The sequence below is a fragment of the Arachis ipaensis genome, chromosome B02 (genome assembly GCF_000816755.2).
Source record: "Arachis ipaensis cultivar K30076 chromosome B02, Araip1.1, whole genome shotgun sequence".
Lineage (NCBI taxonomy): Eukaryota > Viridiplantae > Streptophyta > Magnoliopsida > Fabales > Fabaceae > Arachis > Arachis ipaensis.
The window spans coordinates 7,529,582-7,552,154 of record NC_029786.2 but is presented as its reverse complement, the minus strand read 5'-3'; the positions used below and the strand labels follow the sequence as shown (position 1 = coordinate 7,552,154).

General features: G+C 35.6%; 3 protein-coding genes across 3 annotated transcripts; 2 read left to right on the top strand and 1 right to left on the bottom strand.

Moving 5' to 3' along the window:
* LOC110269153 lies at positions 9,063-10,184 on the top strand. The gene is made up of 4 exons (XM_021116813.1): positions 9,063-9,483; positions 9,608-9,715; positions 9,781-9,845; positions 10,124-10,184. The coding sequence occupies exons 1-4, from the start codon at positions 9,316-9,318 to the stop codon at positions 10,182-10,184; spliced, it is 402 nt and encodes a 133-aa protein (XP_020972472.1). The 5' UTR covers positions 9,063-9,315.
* LOC107626727 lies at positions 9,814-10,669 on the top strand. The gene is made up of 2 exons (XM_016329628.2): positions 9,814-9,845; positions 10,229-10,669. Exon 2 carries the CDS (start codon positions 10,301-10,303, stop codon positions 10,667-10,669), a length of 369 nt encoding a protein of 122 aa, XP_016185114.1. The 5' UTR covers positions 9,814-9,845; positions 10,229-10,300.
* On the bottom strand, positions 10,758-11,411 carry LOC107626726 (ATP-dependent DNA helicase PIF1-like). The gene has a single exon (XM_016329627.1). The coding sequence runs from the start codon at positions 11,409-11,411 to the stop codon at positions 10,758-10,760; it is 654 nt and encodes a 217-aa protein (XP_016185113.1).

The following is a 22,573-nucleotide window of genomic DNA, read 5'->3' as shown; positions in this document are numbered from 1 at the left end:
TTCGTTTATTAAACATATAAAATTATAATATAATTAGTTAATAAAATAATAAGTAGTTTGATTTAATCAAAAGATTATATTCAAATTCTATAAATAATAAAGAATATTTTTATTGATATACATGATAAAAGATATTTAACCAAAAAAATTATATAATAAATCCTTCCCTATAATTTCCATTATAAAATAGATAGATATATGGTAAACCAATTCAAACCTTACGTGTACGTCAGGTTTCTACGTAGAAATTGATCGGCAAAAGAAAGGTTATGTTAGAAAAGTATTGTTATCGGCTCTAAAATATAAGTTTGTGGTGCTAATCACCCCTCTAATCAACGTCTCCTATACGTAATATAATAATTAAGTACATCCCAACTCCAACTTATTTATTTACTAAAAAATGGATGGGCAAAAATTTTATCATCAAGCAAACTCAGAAATTCAAAAATGTTCCATTTTTTTTTTTGGATACCTTAGAGATTTCAAACTTTGAGAAATTCTTTTAGACGGTAGTGATATTGTCTAATGTCTACTCCGAAAAGGGAAAAGTCACACCATTTTTTCCCCTTAAAAATGGAACTAATTATTTTTTTGACCTAAGAAGTATTGGGAAATTTTGGTAAGTCACATTTTATAATGATTTGTCCGTTTGGTCAATATATTTTTGCATGCATAAAGCGAAACTATTCGACTAATCCAATTGAATAAGAAAAAAGTTAGTTAAAAGATTTAAAATTTAAAAACATTTATCATTTTTTTTCTAGTTTTTGACAGTATTTTCTAGTCTAACCGATTAAGGATTAATCCGTCATGGATCTGAATTCTATTTAAGAGTTTATCGCGTAGGTCAAATGGTCTGCTGCATGCACAAGATAAGATTCGAACCCTTAACACTTGTTTAAGCATTTCATTTGACCAACTTAGGATTTGTTTGGGTGAGTTTTTAAGAAAATATCTTTTTCCGAGTTATCTTTTTTTAAAAGATCTTATAAAAGAAGTAAAAGTAATTTTATGTTTGGGTATCTCATGCAAAAAGATCTTTTTATTTATCAATTATGTTATAAAAGTAATTTTTTGTTTATTTATTATATGAAAAACATCTTTTTTTAAGAAAAAAGATCTTTTAAAAAAATATAAATTACAGCTTCTCAAAAACGATGTTTATTTTTTATTTTTTTAGTACTTTTACTTTTATAATTTTCGTAATTCTGCTGTTGCTGTGATGTTAGTTTTGTTCATATGTTGTTCGTACTGTTCATGCTGCTATTATGAATGTTATTTCTTGTTCATATCCAATTGCAGTTTGTTTTAATTCATATGAACTGTCCTGCTTACTGTTTATTTTTTTTTTTTTTTTTAAAAGATCTTATAAAAGAAGTAAAAGTAATTTTATGTTTGGGTATCTCATGCAAAAAGATCTTTTTATCTATCAATTATGTTTGGATATAACAATATAAAAGTACTTTTTTGTTTATTTATTATATGAAAAATATCTTTTTTTAAGAAAAAAGATCTTTTAAAAAAAATGTAAATTACAGCTTCTCAAAAAATGATGTTTATTTTTTATTTTTTTAGTACTTTTACTTTTACTATTAGATATTTTCTAAACATGCTAACAAATAAACCAAACAAACACTTTTTAACATCTATCATTTTTAACAGACCTGTGTGACAGAAGCAAAGCCCGTTGATCCAAATACTTTATATGAGGCCCAACATATTTCCTCATTTTTGGCATTCGGCCCAATAGAGGTAGCCATTTATGTGTGTTTTCAACATTGCACAGCCAGTTTCTTATCAATTCTTACCTTGCCCACGAGCTTCACTGTATAGGCCCAAGCAATGTAGCATTGGATGTGGAGAGAGACAGAGAGATATTCATTTCCCAGACCCATAAAAGGGAGGCATTTGATACGCATAACTTGGGTTGGTCGAGTGGTTAGCTCACTCGTCCGCTTAAGCAAGTGTCGGGGGTTCGAATCCCGTCTTATACATGCAGCAACTCATTGGCCAGCGGCAGACCCTTAAATGGAGCTTAGATCCGCGACGGATTAGTCCTTGACCTGTCGGGTTGGGGGATATCATGGGAAACCAAAAAAAAAAAATGTCCCCAAAAAATTATTAAAAAAATAAAAGGCGAAGAAAAATAAGACTTTACCTCTCATTATAGATTAGGTGAATTGGGGTGCACCTCTGAGAACAAAAGAAAGATTACACTTTTTTATTCATGACACTTTCGGCTTTGCCTATTATTTCAGATTGTGTAATCTTGTGAGTACAAAACATGGCACAATTTTATTCACAACTGAGTCTACTTTTTTTATTTTTTAGTTTTTTACTAAATTGATAACATAGAATAATAGAATACATCAGGTACAAAAAGTCCTGAATAAAAACAAAAGAGACAGCAGAATTTTTAGCCAACTTGTAACATTATTTCGGGGCAGAATATTTTATTTGATAACTGAACTTTAATTAATATATGTTATTTTTTAAATAATAAAGCATACAAGCAAATAATAATATAATAATAATAATAATTATTATGGAGAACATCATGATTACGTAAAGTATTATCAATTATAATTATGAATTTATTTAGGGTAAAAAACTCAAATGAGCCAAGGGGAGCTCATTTTTATCCAAATCTGCCAAATCAAATTTTGATACATCAATCCACCAGAACACATTTTTATATAATTCGAATCAAAACTCAAAAGGATTCGAATTAAGTTTGCACATAATTCGAATTGATTCAATTCGAATTACTCCCAAGGACTCTTCCCACGTAGTTCGAATCAATTAGATTCGAATTAGGCATGCAAGGTTCGAATTATATCAATTCGAATTACATAGACCACGTGGCTTAGGGCAGTTCGAATCGAGTTGATTCGAATTACACTCATCTTGCAACTCAAAGTAATTCGAAATGTATCAATTCGAATTACACACATTTCGTCCCAATAGGTAATTCGAACCTTATTGATTCGAATTACAAGTGAATTCCCTATAAAAGGAGTTCGAACCTAGTTCATTCGAATCAGTTTTCCAAACTGAGACCCCACAAAATTTCAGAGAAAGCGACCCAAAACCTGCTCGAGAAAGTCTGCAGCGGCATACTTAGGCGATGGGGGATGATCCGGGAAGGTTGTAACGACTGGATGGAGTCGCTCATATAGTCGGGATGATCAACAACGAGGTTAGCGGTTTACTATGGTGGTTTATTATATTTGTATATGTTAGTGGTATTGTAAATCGGTATTTAAAGTGGTTTATGATAGTGGTTTTAAAGGCGGTTTTATTTGTGGTTTATGTCAGTGGTTTTGGTTTGTTGTTGTCCATGCGGTTTATGTAAGTGGATTTGGCCGTGGTTTTTGTAAGTGGATTTGGCCGTGGTTTTCGTAAGTGGATTTGCCCGTGGTTTAATGAGTGGTTTAATGAGTGGTTTTGCCCGTAATTTTATTAAGTGGATTTGCATGTGGTTCTTTTTCTAATATTTTGGATCCGGTTTGTTAGAATCATTCATGAATGCAATACTATGTTTAATTTCCCATTCAGGTGGTCAGGATACAATCCTGGGATTAGCGAGAAGGGACCTCGGGTGCAGATGGCTCGGCTGAGGATCGACTTGTTACAGGCTCGGGATGTAAGTAAGCTAAGCTCATATGTGTAGTTTCCGCTTCTTTCAATTTATATGGTTTAACGAATTTGTCAAATGGATTTGAATTCCTTTTTTCAGTTCATATGGATGCCCTACAGCACACCCGACGTCCTCCAGGTTGTCCACCCGGAGGTCTTGGAGCCTCGGCATACGATGTTATGGCGGTGTGTGACGTCCCTGATATATTTTGCGGTGGTTGAGTGGCATCAGGTTGTTAGAGTGTTACCGCAGTTCGGCGGCGTACAGCCACCCCCACATCCCGCCCTGAACATCGACTTCTTGATGTCGAAGGACGGGAGAGGTGGTGACCGTTGATTCCCGTCCCATTTACAGCATTGGCATCTTCACTGGGAGACACGTGCAGATCACGTGTTACGGTTCGATGTTGTCGATGACCCGGGACCCTCACATGAGTTCTTGGCCTGGTGGCATCAGCATGGAAAGAGGTTCTTGTCACCTGATATGTACTTGGGGGATCCGAGAGGTATTCCTATTCCGGTTGAGGCGACGCAGAGGGGTGCCGGCCGAGTTCCAGATATGGACCGAGTTGACGACATTCCTGACAGGCGCCGGGTTGAGAGGAGAGCTCGAGTCGGGACACGTCGTAGCCAGCGTGAGTGGAGATGGCTGGACCAGGCTATGGAGGAGGGCGATGAGGCCGGTAGGGGCGGTGGTCGACGACGAGGGCGAGGAGGCAGGAGGAGGGGGGCTGCTCCTAGGCAGGATCGCCCTGATCGTGGTGATCATGCAGCTGGAGGAGGAGCTCCAGTGGGACGGGATGTTAGGCCCGCTCATGGCGGACATGGTGGAGAGTGGTATGGATCCGATATGGGAGATCCATCGACCCATGCTAACACTGGGCTTGGAGAGGGGATGCTCGGAGATTACTTCATTGGTGTTCCCACTGACGACCAGACACCTCAGGAGCATACGCCATGGGTGATTCCGGGATCGACGTTTTCAGAGTTTCTTGCCGGTGATGGGATTGACGCGGATTTTGGTGGATCACATTTCCTGGATGAGATCACCACCATGTTGCAGGAGGATGAGGCAGCATGTCGACGGGTGCAGACGACGGGGACACAAGGAGCGCTAGATGTCGATCTCAATGAGCCTCCCTCGGTGGGCCCTTTTCAGCCTTTCGCCTTGGGTGGGACCCCAGTATCAGCACGTATTGCTCCGTCACATTCAGTCGCCGGAGCATCCTCCTCCCGACCCCTACATGTCCAGTCTAGGGTGCCTGCACAGCCACCCCCGGAGGACGAGGAGGACGAGATCGAGGATGAGGAGCCCCTTATCCGGAGAGGTCATAGGACACGGGTCCCACCTCGTTGTGGGACGGGGTCGCACCTATTTAGATGATTTGTGATATGTGTTATGTGGTATATCGTGATCCTTTTTGTACGTTATATATTTCCGTCATCCAAGATGTATTTCATGTTGTTATCTATATTGGACGTTATATATATCCGCCATCAATGTTGTATTTTATTTTGTTATCTTTCTTGTATGTTATATATTTTTATTCTCAGTGTACTATTTTATTTCGGTAGTTGTTTGGAGCATGCGGCAGTGACTTTGATTTTGCGTTATTGTCTTTCAGTGATGGTGATAAATAGTGCATTCTCCTTATGTAAATTATTTCTATTATTAGTAACACATCTGCCATACATATCTTATATGAGACGGATTTTTCAGCATTGAAAACCGACTACTTAGCAAACCTAGTACATTGTTTTCCAGAAAAAAAAAAGGTACAGAACATCAAACTAATAATGCAGCAGAACATAAAACTGGACATATAGATTTATTTCACCCTGCATGGCCGGGTCCTCTGGCCTGTGGACAACTCCGACGAGTGTGTCCGGGTTGCCTACAGAGGCCACATCTCTTGGGCCGGTTCGGATCTGCCTCATCCATATTGGTCCGTATTCGAGTGGACCGCGGACGACCCTCCCTCGCACGCCTCATACTCGGGTCCAGTATAACGGTCGGTTCGTCATAAGGTGGCCAGAATCCCTGGAATGGGAGGAGTGAATCCCATCTGATATACACTGAAAACAGAACTAAGTCGATACACCGGGTGGACGTATGGCTGCCAAGTCACACGTGAGTAGGCACAGCATGCCAATGCGTGTGGACATGGGAAATGAGAACCCAGTGAGACTCTGTAGCTTCCCAGTGAGAAGGAACCAGTCGGAGTCGTCTCTGCCACAGTGTACTCCGAGTTATCTCTGTTGTATACAGTCACCGTGAAGCACCTAGCCGTTTTTAGATTTGCCTCGATACACTTTACCAGGTATTGACTGAATTGTTGTCCGGTACCCAGCTGGGCCTGTGCCTCCCTCCCCTTGCGGACGAATAGTTCAGCCAACCTGCCGTATGTGGCCTTCACCAGCGAGCACACAGGGAGGTTCCTGACACCCTTCAGGATTGAATTCACACACTCAGAGATATTGGTCTTCATGTGCCCGAATCTGTGCCCCTCGTCACAATACTGTGTCCACAACGAATACTCAATCCTGTTCGCCCACTCACACATCGCCGGGTTCTCAGAGCGCAGAATGTCAAACCAGTAATCGAACTCCACTTCGGTCTTGGCATATGCGACGTTCACAAGAAGCCTACGAGCATCTTTGCCCTTGAATGTGAGGGCGAAATTAGCTGCTATGTGTCGAATGCAGAATGCACGGTATGCAGCCGGAGGTAGCCATCCCCCATCAGGAGACTCAAGGGCGGCCTTGATGCCGTTATGCCTATCCGAGATAACTAGCAGACCTGGCTGCGGTGTCACGTGCTGACGGAGGTGAGAGAGAAAGAAGGACCACGACTCAGCATTCTCACCCTCGACAAGTGCAAATGCCACGGGCAGTATGTTGGAGTTCCCGTCCTGTGCAATTGCGACAAGCAACGTTCCCCCATACTTGCCATATAAATGGGTGCCGTCAATACTTACCAACGGCTTACAATGACGGAATGCCTCAATACAAGGTGGGAACGTCCAAAACAGCCTGTGAAAATAAGCTTGAGACTCGCCGAGCTGCCCCCAACTCGACAGGGCATGTCCGAATGACTGCAACTGAACCAGGCATGGTCAACTGGACTCCTAACACCCACCTAGGAAGCTCGTTGTACGACTCATTCCAATCACCATAGATCACGGCAACAACCTTTTGCTTCGCCATCCATACCCTCCTGTAGGTCGGCCTGAATCCAAAGTGGGCGGTCGTGGCATTTTGGAGCACCTTGATGTTGACGGATGCATCAGCCCTCACCATTGGCATAATGAATATCGATATGACATGATAATCCAAACTCGTATGGTCGCTGGAGATAGAGGTGGCGAGACACGTATGCGGTCCGTTGTACCGTTTCACTTCCCAGATGCCCTTGCGCTGCCGGAGACTCAACCGAATCAACCATGTGCACCCATTCCCAAACTCAGAACACTTTCCCACATACCGGCGATATTCAGACTCAATTACCTTGTACTGTACCCCTCGGCGGATGCTGTAAGTCTTCACTCTTAACAGGGCCTCATCTTTATCCTGGAACTGCTGACCAACCTGGAACTCTGTCATACCAGCAGACCCGTCTGCATCTCTAGCGCCAAATCCAGCGCCTTGCCCAGGAAGCCCATCCTGCCTCATGGCATCCAGGTCCAATGAAGAAAAATGGGGTGGGTACTGCTGTGTGCCAGAACTAGATCCACCTGCGGCCCCTCTCGGGTCAGTCGCTCTGAGGTTGTCACCACTGTCATCGGCAATCAGATCTGGCTCAACATCATCGTCATCTGGATCATCAAGAAATCCGTCTCCAACACCAGCCGGTGTAGCACAATGTAATGAGGTCGGAAGATGTTCCCCTGTACCAACCTCGTCGCCGACATTGCCCCTAAGGTCAGCAGCGAACGAAGGGGAGGCCACAGGCTGGGTCGGTGGCTCGTACGCAGGGACAGACAAAGAAGCAATGGCCGGTCTCAAACTAGAACCGGCCACCGTGGCTAAAGTGTGAGTATTCCGGTTCGAACCCCCCGAGCTGGATACCACATCAACCAACTTTGCCAACAGCTCCGGTGTCCTGACCTCGGGAAACTGCCGGCGACAATGATACATGACCTGCAAGTCCTCATCACTCCCGATCGTGAAACAATCATACTTCACGGTATCTTGGAGCACTGTCGTTGGAATGCGATCGAAAAACTTCTTAACCCTTTTCAGACCATCCAGACCAAGCTTTAGCAGTACAGAGCTAACAAGGTCATCATAGCTCGTGGTAGGCCTCACAATAATACAGAGAGGATCCTTATCGGTGAACTTCACACCAGATCGAGTTTTTCTCTTAATCGATCCTCTGTGGTGAACCAACACTAGAAAACTATCCTCACTAGCCATGTGATCCCTCTATTGAGAGCAACTCACGTACATATCATATATATAGACATCTCCTTCATAGTAATTCGAATCAACTTCTTTCGCACCATATATATATAATTTGAATCATATCAATTCGAATTACACATAGTTAGCAACCCATACTAATTCGAATCAAGAAGATTCGAACTACCTCTCTACGCTGGTGATACTAGTAATTCGAATTGATTAAATTCGAACTATGCTTCATTAAAATGATGCAAGTTCATTCGAATTATGAAGGCACATTATTTGGCCATAATTCGAATTAACTCAATTCGAACTACGTTGAAATTGAGTTCGAATCGTATCGATTCGAATTATATATAATTGGTCTTTGGTGGATTGATGTATCAAAATTTGATTTGGCGGATTTGGGTAAAAATGAGCTCCCCTTGGCTCATTTGGGTTTTTTACCCATTTATTTAATAGTTATAATGATATGTTTGATTTGCTTTAAAATAAAAAATAATAAATTTTTAATTAATACTAAATTAACAATTAAAATAATTGATAACTAATATAATTATATATTTATTATAGTCATTAATTATAGCTATAAGCTTAATATATTTTATAGCTATGATTAGTTTTTATATATATAAACTAGTGTATGATCCCGCACGAAAAAATTTATAAAAGTAAAAAAAAAAAAATTATATGCTTCGATATTTAAAATAAAAGTACAAAATAAGGGTTAATTATTCTGCAGGTCCCTATAGTTTCACCGAATTTTCAATTAGGTCCCTATATTTTTTTCTTTTCAATTGGGTCCCTATACGTTATTTTTTTTTTAATTTAGTCCCTACCGTCACAAATCTGTTTAAAATAACAGAATATTCTGTTAAAAATCGAATATTCTTATAATTAAATTAAAATAATTAATTAAGATCTCTTTTATTTTTTTAAAATACCAATAGTACCCTTTGCATTTTGTGCCCAAATTAAAAAACCCTAACCAGCCCCTAAGTTAGTTTCCTAAGATCCAAATTGAGTTTCTCCTCCGTCGCACTCTGCTGCCGTCTTCCGTGGCGTCGTTCTTGTCCGTCGTTGGGTGGTCATCGTCCGTCTGCATCGTCCACGGGTCCACGGTCCACGGGTGCTCTGCTCCGCTTGTCTGTCTTGCCCATTGCATCGCCTCGTCTCGCCTTGTCTCACCGTGCCTCGCCTCGAATCGCCGATGTTCAACTCCGTCTTGCTTCCTGGATTGGCTCTGCAACAACGTGTGGCTGCTAAAAAATTATGGTAGCGATTAAAATGGTAGCGATTAAAATGGGGATTAAAATGGGGATGAAGCAGCAGGAAGAGTATGATGGCGATAGTGTTGCTGCTGTTTATTCCACACAGAAAATGGTGTTTGCTTACTATGTCACTGGTCATGAATTTGGCCACGCAACTCGTGTTGCGGAGGTAACCTCTCATTTCTCATCCTCATTCTCATTGTCATTGTCGTCCATGATTCATTATTTGGATATTGCATTGCACTTAAGTTTGAATTGCAATTTCAATTTCAATTGCATGTATATATATGTAGGTGGTGAGGCATCTAATCCTTGCTGGTCATGATGTTCATGTGGTCACTGCTGCTCCTGAATTTGTTTTCACCAACGAAGTGCATTCTCCTTGCTTATTCTTTCGCAAGGTGAGTTTAATTCATTTTAGCTTGATTCAGGCTTAGTTTGATAATTTCTAAATTTCCAATTTCAGATTGTGTTGCTGAAGAAGAAAGAGAAGGCTTTACTCTCTGCGAATTTCTCACTCTCTCTCTTCAGGTACTTGCAGTGTCGATTAGGGTTTAGAATCTGAAAAACCTAAGCCAGGTTTTGTCGTAGCTATTTATTAGAATTCAAATTTTGTACTAATTGATGATTATGTTTGCTCTGAATCCAAATGCTGTACCTAGAATTCTTGTTACTGTGAGTCTGTGATTTTGTGATGCGCTCTTCGTTGCACTCCTAGATTTTAGGAATTCTATTTAATTCAGCTCCAAGCCTTTGTAGAATGCGATGAATTATCTCTTTTTGTTTGTATGCTTGTATATATAATTTAGGGAAACTATGTTTGCATTTAGAGCAACACTGCATAGTGAGAACAACAATGAATTTCTTTAGTTTTGTCCTTCCATTTCTAACCTGCTAGTTAACTTTTTCTGTAGGATTATTACCGCGTTACTATTTGCTTGTTTGATTCATTAAGCCTTTGAAGGTGAAGGCTTGCTTATTCAACTATGGGAGATAGTGAAACAGTAGTTGCCGAAGCACCTGCAGCTGAGACACATGCTGCTACTAGGTTTGGTGACTCTGCCTCAAACCCTACTCAGGAAGCAGCTTCTACTGTTGCTGAGCCTGCTGCAGAGGCTGCTACTCAAGCCAATTCAGCTTATGCCTTAGGTTATTCGAATACTGGCGACGGGAATGCTTATGCTGAGGATCCTAATGCTATGCAACCAGAAGCCCAAACCAATTCAATGGAGGATTCCAAGCAAGGTACTGAAGCTCCAAGTGGGCTTGGAACTGCAGCTACAGGCTCAAGTCAAGTAAATGGTGGTCCAGTGGGTGCAATAGCAAATGAAATTATTATCAAAATCAAAGTTTAACTTAAAAAAAGTGAGTAATAATTATTTTATATTTTTTAAAGTAAAATAATTATACACTGATATAGAATTTAAAATAAAATTAAAATATTTACATTAGAATCCTATTTTTTTCAAAGACTTCTCTATAAACAACATTGATGGTTGAATTTGCAGACATTCCTACGTGATTCATAAGTAAAACTTTTAAACCTCTCTTACTCTTAACTCCTGAAAGTGCCACATATAGTTGGCCATGTGTAAAAACTGGTTTGGGCAAGTACAATCTAACATGAGATAAAGTTTGTCCCTGAGACTTATTAATTGTCATGGCAAATGATACTATTATGGGAAACTGTCTTCGTTGGAATCTAACTGGGACGGTTTCATTTGTTGGTACCATATTCATTCTTGGAATCAAAGCAATATGACCAATATTGTTACCCGTTAAGACTTCACATTCTATGACATGATTTCCAAACTTCCTAACTTGTAGCCTTGTACCATTACAAAGACCACTGAATTGGTCAATATTCCTCAGTAACATCACCGGAACACCAACCTTGAGTATTAATTTATGTGGAGGAAAACCAGAGTAATTTATGCTATTCAGTAATTCAGGACTATAGAGATCTAGTTGACTCTCCATATTCCCTTCATCCATACAAATGGAATCCGAACTAAGATATAATTTTTTTCCTCGAGGAATGATAGCCATCAGATGGTTGTTGACCTCTTCAACGATGTCTAGTGTGGGAGCCAGCATAGTTCTTGCTTTGAAAAAATCCTTTTGAGGACATGTTTTTCAAAATATTTGGATAAGAAAAATGAACCAACTCATCAAATGCTTGGTCCGAAGAAGGAATAACAATATCTCCTGGAAGACATATCTCAGATTCACCATCCATATTGTCACATATTAGACCATCACCAACTTTCAATAACCACTCACCAAATTGCTCTGTCTCATCTTAATCTGAAGCAGTCGTCCCTACAGAGAGTCTCATGTTTTTTGTTAGTTTGAGCACCTGACAAAACTTCCAAAGGCAAGACGAATTTATGGCTGAATGAACGATATCTTGTCTCGATCCTTGTAAAATGATAGGAAGAATTTGTCTAAAGTCTCCACCTAGTACAACTACTTTTCCTCCAAAGGGCAAATCTTTGCTATATGTTGGAGAACACCTCATGATATCACCCAAGCATTTATCAAGTGCTTCATAGTAGTACCTACTAACACATTGGAGCCTCATCCCAAATTATAAGTTTGGCTTTCAACAGCAACATTGCTTGAGGAGAATCAGGTTTGATGTTACATACAGAATCCTTAGTTATATTCAGCGATATTTTGAACCTTGAGTGTGTCGTTCTTCCATTGGGAAGAAGTAAAGATGCAATACTACTCGAAGCAACGTTTAACACTATATCACCCTTTGAGCAAATCTTAGCAGACATAAAGTTCTAGAGAAATGTTTTTCTAGTACCCCATGACCATACACAAAGAAAAAAACCCCTTCATCACAATAGATAGCTGTAACAATTTTATCGAATGCATATCTCTAGTCAGGTATTGCGATGGCTAACATGTCTGAGGTATTTTTCTTTAAATCATCCCTGTTAAAGTTTAGCTCTTCCCTAATAACCCTTTCGGTTAACAAAGAACTATCAACGTCAGTTGCTAAAGGCATAGGAGGATAGTCTTTCAAGGTTTTACCATAGGAATGTAAGATCTTGTCTATATCCATTAAGCACAACTGCTTAATCTCATCATTTGACATTGTTAACTCTGCATATTATATGATACTGTAAAAATTCAATCAAACTAAAAATGATCAATAAAGAAGAACTTTTATCATTGTAATTAATAAAAACTCACCGCTCATGTTCATTACGGCTCTCTGTCGATACAAAATATCATTTGAGAGTTCATGCCAACATCTATCCCAGACATGTTCTGGTCTTGAGATATTGTTGGATGTTAATAGAATGACAAATAACCTCCTAACATATGATCCTGAGGCCCATGAGCTTGCTTCCTTAATTGCATCAATGAATTCTTTGTCATCTTGCAAGAGTCCAAGGGCGAAGCATGCATCTCTATACATAGCATAAATTGTTCTTCCTACTGTTCTTATATCTCGAAAACTCATACATCCTCTTTGAGTATTCAAGAGAAGTCGTTGGTAATATTCTTCAGTATTTGCTGCAAAAAACTTGGTTAAAATCCCACTTTTAAGTTGTTAAATGGATTAAGCTACGCTATTTTAATTATTATGTAGCTACACATCCGCATAAGAATAATTTTTCTAAAAAATATAGAAAAATAAAAAATTGTATAATCTACAAATTATAAATGTTGAAAATTATTTGAACATTTATTTTCTAGTGTAGATAAATTGAATAAAATGGACGTGCGGCACAGGCTGTTAAGATTTTAAATTTAAATCATTAAATAAGTAAGATCAAAATTGAATATAAACTCGTCATTACCTGTAGGTACATGAGTCAACCTTCCAATTGCGAAGCCTTTCTTTCGAGGAAACCACTTTGAAGAATCGTCCTGCCAAACAAACTTGGTTGGAAACTCAGCATAAGTCAGACTTTGAGCATAGGGATATGACATGTTTGCCGCCATCCATCCCAAAAACATGGACTTATGAAATATTGCTCTTTCGATGATATCATTCACATTAGAAGTTTCACCATAAACCACGGGTTGCTCATCCTCCAAATGGAATGGAAGTCTAATCACAAATGGTTCTTTCTCTTGGATTTCGTATCCAAATAGACATCAAACTGCCTCACATGCCGAAATGTACCTACAATCGTAGTAATTCCTAATTTCGTCAATAACTTGTGTGGCTTCTGACGGATCACCAGCATTGTATAGAGTACCTGTTACACGGTCATTACCCTTGTGTACATAGTTAAACAGATACTTAATAGAACTTGTTTGGCATGTGTATTCCACATTTATGTGGCACCCGAACTTGAGCAACAATTCTAGATTATACGAAACAATGAACTTATTGTCTAGTACACATTCCTTTTTCTTCACTGTTCGACCGTTATCAGTACGCCTATATTTGGAAAATCCGGCCTCATCAATGAGTGTTCGCTATCTAAACTCTTTAGGATAGAACTTTGAACAAGACCCATTCTTCATGCAAGGTGAATTCTTGTTGTACGGACCACATGGACCATGTACCATGTAATTTTGAACTGCTCTATGTAGATTTGGCCTTTCATTTTTATCAGGAATCTCAGCTGTTATATGTTTGTTTATGTCATCTGGTGTTTGTGGCTTGAACTCGTTACTCATGAATAAAAGGATATGTGCATGCGGAAGCCCTCTCTTTTGAAACTCTACAGTGCAAACGTCTGAAAATTGAAAAACACAAATGAGCAAAGAATTACAACATAAGATTTTTATAAAGCATTACATAAACACAGACTTACATCCCAAAATTTTGTCAAAGATTTTTTCCTCTTTTAGGTCATCAAGCAAACCATCAAGCTTAATATTGAAAACTCGACACAATATATCAGGACGGTCTTCTGCCTTCAATCCAATGGAAGTCACTTCTCTTTTTATCTCATCCCATTCAGGGTTACAGGTCATGGTTATAAAATAGCTAGGATATCCTGCATATCTGCAAATTGCAAATACATCTTTACAATTATTCATCATCCTAGGTCCACCAGTAAAAGTACTGGAAAGAATGATTCTTTTGCCAAGCCTTGCAGCATCTACATCCCCGTTTATAAGACTTTCATGCAGACATTTGTATTTATCAACCCTCAACTGTGATTGTTTACACCTAAAGAATTTTAACCTCTTTGATTCCACCATTGTGTAGGCATATACCAGAAACCTATTGGAATAATCTCTTTGATCTCAGAATTAACGGAGATTCACCCGTCCTTTTCTGTAGTCAAAAAGCAAAGAATTGTCATAAAGTGATTGTTTTGTTTTTCTTTGTAGGCCTAGCGGAGATAGAATCTGATGTTGCAATACCCAAACGAAATTCATCCTCCCCATACGAAAACAACAATGGATATTGCAAGGCTAAATAAGATGGATGAAAAATATCAATCCGCTGGAACTTTCTAGATTGACTCTCTATAATAATATCTCTATCTTTGCTAAGTTGTTCGACATCGCCAACAATCAATGCAGCCACTTCAGATGCAGATGGCAAGTTGTATGTCCTGCCATCTGTAGTCCTTTTACTAATAAACTTAAACTTTATGTTTGTGCAATTTTTCTGTTGGTACCTATCTCTTGCATAGCGAAAACTCTTTGCCAAACTATTATATTTGTCTAGAATGTTTCTTAATATTGCCACAATTTTCCTATCTCGCTCATTTATAGCTTCATTGGAGTTACAAAAAAAAATTTATATTATTTTCTCTCACAGATAAGAAATAACTAAAAAATTTGACTGGTTGCATGAAAATTACCGAAGTGTGCCTATTCGATTATCAATCTCATTTTCTGTGTCATAGATATATTAGCTGGGCAAATGTTAGTCGCAAACTATCAGGAGGAAGTAAGCTACCAATGCTATGGTAGTTTTGACCCCAAAGCTTAAAAATTGGAGGAGTAGACCCATTGTTCACCCCACGGTCAATTTTTTTGGTCATTGATGTAAAACAAAACATTGAATTAAATGTCCTTATATTTTTTAAGAAATGAATACTTCTTTGATCTCCTCTTGTATGAAGCTAAATGAGCTCATCAGGAGGCACAGAAAGTAGAGGAAGCTCGATCTTTTCTTCCATACAACATAATGAAAACTTTAGTTGGGGCGACTGTTTGGATTTAGCAAGCCTTTCTCCAGACCACATCCATACTTTACAGTGTTGACATTGATAAATAGGATTTTTTATATCCCAAATATCTGCCGAATGAACTCTCTTTAGATACTCAGTTGTCATATCGATGCAATTTAGTCCATGATGTACACAAAGATGCAAATAAACATACAGATAAAATTTTTACATACTGTCTAAGATTTCTGAGGATGGTATAAAATTATCTTCCATATCCACATCCAACATTGAATCATCATAACCATTCAAAACTACGATAAATAAAAATTATAAAAAATACAAACATATATGTTGATGTATTACTAATAATTCATATCTCTTGCAAATTACAAACTTAAATTCTTGATATAATGAGAAATTACCTTCATCATCAACAAAAGGGTCAACATTTTGGTCACTTTGTGTGTCACCACTTGGTGAGTGCATCTTAACAATCGATAAATTTACATCTTCATAAAGTTGTGCCAAATTAATAGCCACCAAAGCAACAACAAAGAAAGATTGTCTTTTTTGCACCCCAATTATAGTAGAACTTCTTTACAAAAAGTTTAATTTTATTCAATTAAACATTACACTATAGGAAAGAAAAGAATATAATAATGATTATCATCTTTTCTAAATTACCTTTTTGTTAGGCACGATATGTGGGAACCGCAGTGTGATGGAAGCTGATTTTGCGGAACGACTTCTATTAGATTATTGGCGGGTTCTTGTACACTGGAGTATGCTAGAATTGTAATAAATCTATGTTATATAAATGATTTTCGATGAAGTATACCTTTTGTTAAATATTGGTGTATGAATCATTTGGCAATCATTAATTATACGTACTATTTGTTAACACGGACAGTGGAGTTCTTGTCAATGATGGATCCGTCCGTAGAGTTAAATATTTAGATCTTATCTCTTATGTAGAAGGTCTTTCATAATTAGAAGGAGTATTTTCCTGTCCAATTCCATGCGAGACACATTGTACACCATACATAGATAGTTGCTTCCCTATGAATGAGTAATGAGAAATATATAGAAAATTTTTGTCATTAAACTGATATAAATTAAATTTAGATAAATATGAGTCAATTACAATGAGAAAATGTCACATTTATCTTCACTGGATTGTAAACTGAGAATATTAGATGAGGTACCAGTTTCTCGACATACTCTTCTTTGACTTGTAGTAATCTGATGCACATTTTTATGTACGTCAAAATTTGTATTATTGTTGTTCTTCGACACTGTTAAGTCAATGAAACCCTTTCATTTGGTTAATTATGTTTAACTCTTGTTATATGTTATGCTTTGAAAGAGATGGTTAGCTTTATTTAAAATCAATTATCTTTAACCTATTAGGCTAACTGAATCACGAATGATAGAATTCAACAACAAAATTTATCAAGAAATAATACAAATTATTAGTTTATACCATTATTTTCTTAGACAAAGAGTATGTAGTGTGTCAATGTTAAAGAAGTATCGTGAGTCATACCTTGGCACATAGAACCCGTAGTCTTCAACGCAATTAGGACAGAAATATCTTTTCTCAAGTTCCCTTAAGCAACGACGACATTTCTTACATCCTTTGTACCACCAACCAAACTCGGTCTTAACTTCCTTAATCATCCCGGCAGTAACAAATACAGCATCCTAAAATCAATGGATGCAAGGGTACAACACAACAATTGAGATTATGCTCCAACAAACATTAGACATAATAATTGAAAAAAAAAAGAAGACTAATAAAGAAAGAATTTTACCTGATTATGCTCTTTTATCTCGGCAATTATTTTGTAGACTGACAGACACAAAAAATCTTTCTCAATTGAAACAGGTTGATCACAGACCAGTGGCATTATGCCTTGTTTGTCAACAGGATTCAATTTGTTCCCCCTTGCATTTTTAAATCAGAATTTATAAAATTTGCTAATAGTTAAACAATCAAAAGCCTTGTATAAATATTCTGCTGGCGACACTACTGATCTATATACTATACCTTGCAAAGAAATCCCTGACAGCTGAAAATTCAACATTGATAAACAGTTTCGAATTGTAGTTTATGTTGGAAACACCCATGACCCCTACAAAAAGACATCACAAATTAAAGAAAATACCAGAAGCATATGATGACACAAAACATGCATTCAAATATCAGTAAAATAAACAAACCACTATAAAATTTCATCTTGCCCATTTGGAGAATAACCACATAGGTAAGATACGGGTGTTCTTCCAAATATTTGAGCAAGTTAAAAGCAAAAGTCTGCCACAATGTTACCCTTAATTTCTGTCCACCCCTATAAGAAATAGCAATGGTTGTAAAGTAAAGAGAGGCACAAAATTACAAAATAAGATTTTAAAACAAAAGCCACTATCAAAAAGATATTAAGCATTACTCAAGATCATCAAGTTCTATCGTGATATAACTTGACGGCTTTCCGTCCCGTGTGAACTCGACCAAGTTACCCTTAGAGGCAAGCTGACCTATCACATCTACAAAATAAAGGCACCAATCTTTCTATTAACAAAACTCTATCTGCTCAAATTTTTGTCCAAAAATGACATATCTTTTCCAAAGTTTCATCCTTGTTAAAATCAGATTTTTGTAATTTTCTTAAAAATAAAAATATAAAAGACTATTAATAAATAGTTAGAGCATAGAAATCGAAGTTCGTGAAGAAACAAAAAATAAATAGGTTATTACTTGTTACCAACAATTTTTTTGAAGGTACTAATTTTTTAGTTGCTATATATATGAAATTTGTGTTTAGATGTGTTAAAATAAAATGCATAATAATAGAAAACAAAGGCAATAACAAATTGAAGAATAATTTTACTAAATAATACAATTTTTTTAGTACTATACCTATAACAAAAAATGACGCATCAGCTAATTCAAATGACATACATTAAATATAGACATATTTTGTAATACAAAAATTATGATAAATTATTTTGCATTAAATATAGACCTCAAAGAATTAAACAACACATGCGTTATAGATTACTCTAAAAAAATACTTACCAACTAAACAACCATCTTCTTTAGACTCTGCATGAATTTTTTTGAACGGAACAAAATTGAATCCGTTCAATGGAACTAAAAAGAGTCTTGTACCGGACGCATAATCGTGCCCCTCTTGAAGTTGATTCTAAATTCGTGTCTAGTAGACTTGAACTTGATGGTACTCAAAGCAACTGCAAAATTAGTGACCACGTACACGTTGCCCTCAGCGAGTAGTCCCTCGAAGATAGGAACAAATATACCTTTAATAAAGCATTGAATTGTATCCTCCTGAATGCATTAGTTTTATAGAGTCATAGATAAATGAGGTTTGTTGTTCAGTCATTACGAAAATAAATCTCAAATGTAAAGAGAAGATTTTATCTCTTCATCAAGGACAACCATCTCAATAGGTGCCTTCACCCTAGAATTTGCAAAGTGAGAAACGGTCCAAAGTCTAATGACACGTACTTTGAGCTTCCACACCTTATGCTCTGAACCAGCATTAATACACTTGATGAGATCATACCTAAAAATCAAAGTCCTCATATTTAGCGAAAAATAAAAAAAATATTGTGAAATTCACTACATGGCACATGAACTCACCTAGCTGCCATTGCTACCTGTCACAACAAAATTACTCAAATATTATGAATTTTAGTACAGATAAACAGTAAGTATGGTGATCATTCATGCTATGTTTATAGAGAGTCACAGCACTGTTCAGCCCCAGTATTGGTAAGGATTGCAAAAATCTTGACGTTTCTATCAAAATCCAACTAAGAAAAAAGACGGAAAATTTTTAGACTATTCAGGATTAAAGAATCTGAATCATATCAATAAAATAAAATAATTATCAAAATTAGGATAGAAATTAATGGCCAACATTTATTGTGTTTCATTTACATGGCAAAATGGGGTTTAATTTTGAAAAATCAAAATAAGAAGCAATATATGTTGAAGAGGAAATCACCGTATTTATATGCAATAATTAGGTACTGTAAATCACAAGAAGTTTCGAAAAGGTATAAAATTATTTTATTTTTGTATGTTAGCAAATCATTTTGTATCATAAATACTGGCATTTCAAGACGTACAGAATAAAAAGGATATGAGAATAAGATTTGATATATAGTACCAATTTTTTGTTTCTTAATTTAATCTGATATAATTCCCAAAAGGTTTGTTAACAATTGCATACCTTCAATATGACTAAAGGATGTGTTAATCGCAGTAAGCCATTTATCTCTTTCATCCTGCATCCGTTCTATAAGCATTCTCCTTTTATGATCCTCAGTCAATTGCTTCATGCGCTTGACCTTCAGCCTCTGCTATTGCTTTAACTATAATAGTTTCTTCTTCTATCTCAACACGCTCTCTCTCAGTCTGACGCTGCGGTGGCTGCGGGCTCGCGATTTGGGAAGTTAGAATTCTTCTTTCAATTTTAAAATTTCACGTCAATTTCAGAGAGGAGATGAGGGGGGTGTGGGAATGGGAATGGGTTACGAGCTTAAGCCGTTGGAGATTCGTTTTTTTTTTAAGTCAAAACGGCACCGTTTGGAGGAGTTATTAACAAACTGGAAACCCTTTTAAAAAAATCGACCAGTTCTAACAGTTCACCGATTAATCACATATACAACCGGTTTTATAATCAGTTTTTTTGTCAGACAGTTTACTCATAACATCTGTTAAGCCATTTTTAAATTTTATAAAATTATTTATAATAATTACAAAAAGTGCTCATAATAAAAAATTTTAAAATTTTATAAAAATATTTTATTTAAAATTGTTAATAAAATCTTAGTTGTACTCTGTTTCAAAATAAATAATTATAATGATATTAGTATTTTATACAACAACCCATACAAAAAAAATTTAAATTTCATACAATATTTTTTCGTTCATTTTTAATAGCTCATAAATACAAAAAAAATATTGTACGAAATTTAAATTATTTTTGTATTAATTTTTATATAAAATACCCATAACATTATAATTATTCAGAAGTTGCATATAATTTGAATCTTATGAATTCAATTTACTACGTATTTGTCTAAATCGAATTTATTCAATTCTATTTATATAGAAATGCAAATTCGATTTATTTAATTTATTTTTGTATGTGGTATGATTTGATTGAAAGAGCAACCATTTATAATTTTATCTAGCATCAATAAAATTTCACTATCACTGGTTTTAAAAAAAATTAAAATCTAAAACGATGGTTAAAAATAAATAAAGAGGATAGATTTAATTCTTCTATAATTGTATGCGTTTTTTTTTTCTGATTTGCGTTTTTATCACAATCCACAAGTTCTATATTTTATAATTTAACGTTAATAATAATTTTACATAATTGATTATAAAATATTTGTCATATCTTAAATTATTCTGTATAGATGTTTTATTACAGCATCAATAAAATTTTTTAGTACAACTAACAGTATTTTTTAAAATTTAATTTTTATTCGACTAATAATTTAAAAGTACAATTTACTATTAGCAATATTTTTTAACCCAATTATTGGATTTTTTCTTAGTTATATTGGGAGCCAATAAAAATAAATTTATAAACCGAAAAACGTTTATATTAATTTTTTTTTAAAATAATATATCAAAAAATAATAGTCTTAATATATAAATTGAGGTAATAATTTTAAATTCTCTAAAATTAATTTAATCAAATGCTAATATTAGAACTAAACTATTTAAATAATATATTGATTATTATAGACCTTAAATATAGATTATAATTATTCTCGAAACATAATTAACTTGGCCTGTAAAGCTCCTTGAATACAATTGCTCAATAAAAAATAGAACTCCTTCTAAAAAAATTAACTTTATTCGCATTCCTTTAGGTTAGTCGGTCATAATATATAAGTGTATCCAACCTTCTTTTAGTAAAATAGAGTTTCCTACTCTTTCATTGAACTCTTACATATATGTAATTAGAACATGAATCAATGAATACAATTCAAAGTGGTATTTGATGGATGTAATGCATTATAAACGATTGTAGGAAAGGACAATCGCGTTGTAACGTTAACTAAAAAGAATAAGTTTGAGTAAGAACGATTATCAAATTATCAAAAGAATAATAATAGAATGGGGACTAAAAAAAAATGTCATAACAAATTATAGTTTGTACTTTAAAATGATCAATTTCGATGAAAAACAAAGAATATATTCTTATTCTATGAAGTAGTCAAGAAAAAATAACAAATTTAAAAATTAAACAAGATATTTTGACTCTTAAACCTAAATTCATAAACCATAAAACAAATAATATATATAACCTTTAGTAGCATAAAATTAATTATAAAAATTAATTATAAATATTAATATCAATTTGATACTATATGATACATATGTGAATTAGAGTGAATATTAACAAAATTATTAATGATTTTAATCATATTTATGTATAATTATATTTAATTAAAAATTATTAAAAATTATATTATAATAATTGATAGTTAAAATTATTGATAATTAGTATAATTAGAATGATTGACTATCAAAATGATTGATAATTAATATAATTATTTACTAAATATTAATTTTATATAATTATATAAAATATATATTTTTAAATAAGTTTAGAAAAGAAAAGTAAGTAATTGACACTAAAATATACTACATTAATATTTTTAATGTCAAACTTTCAGTATCCACTATCCACAAAAATTCATTGCTTTCTGAAAAGGCAATGACATACATAAATATACAATCACACTAATAAAGAAAAGACAAATGACAAAATAGACAGAAAGCAAGAGCTACTAAAATTCGAATTGAAATACTGATAATTGTTGGAACGTAAAATCTTTCTTGTCTTGTTATGAAAAAATGTGATTTCCGCATCACCAACTCCCTGCACCTGATCGTCAGAGATTATTAAAATTGACTTGTCTATTTATTTTATATTTTTTAAGAGCATCTCCAGAGAAAAAATTGAAGCCCAGTTACTGTTGGATCAGAAGGAAAGAAGGCTTATGCGATGGAGTAGGAAGAAAGGGAGTTCTCACACGAATTTCAAGGAGGGAGAGTCCCTCTGAATAGGGACTCCAGTGAAACAATCAACATTTGTC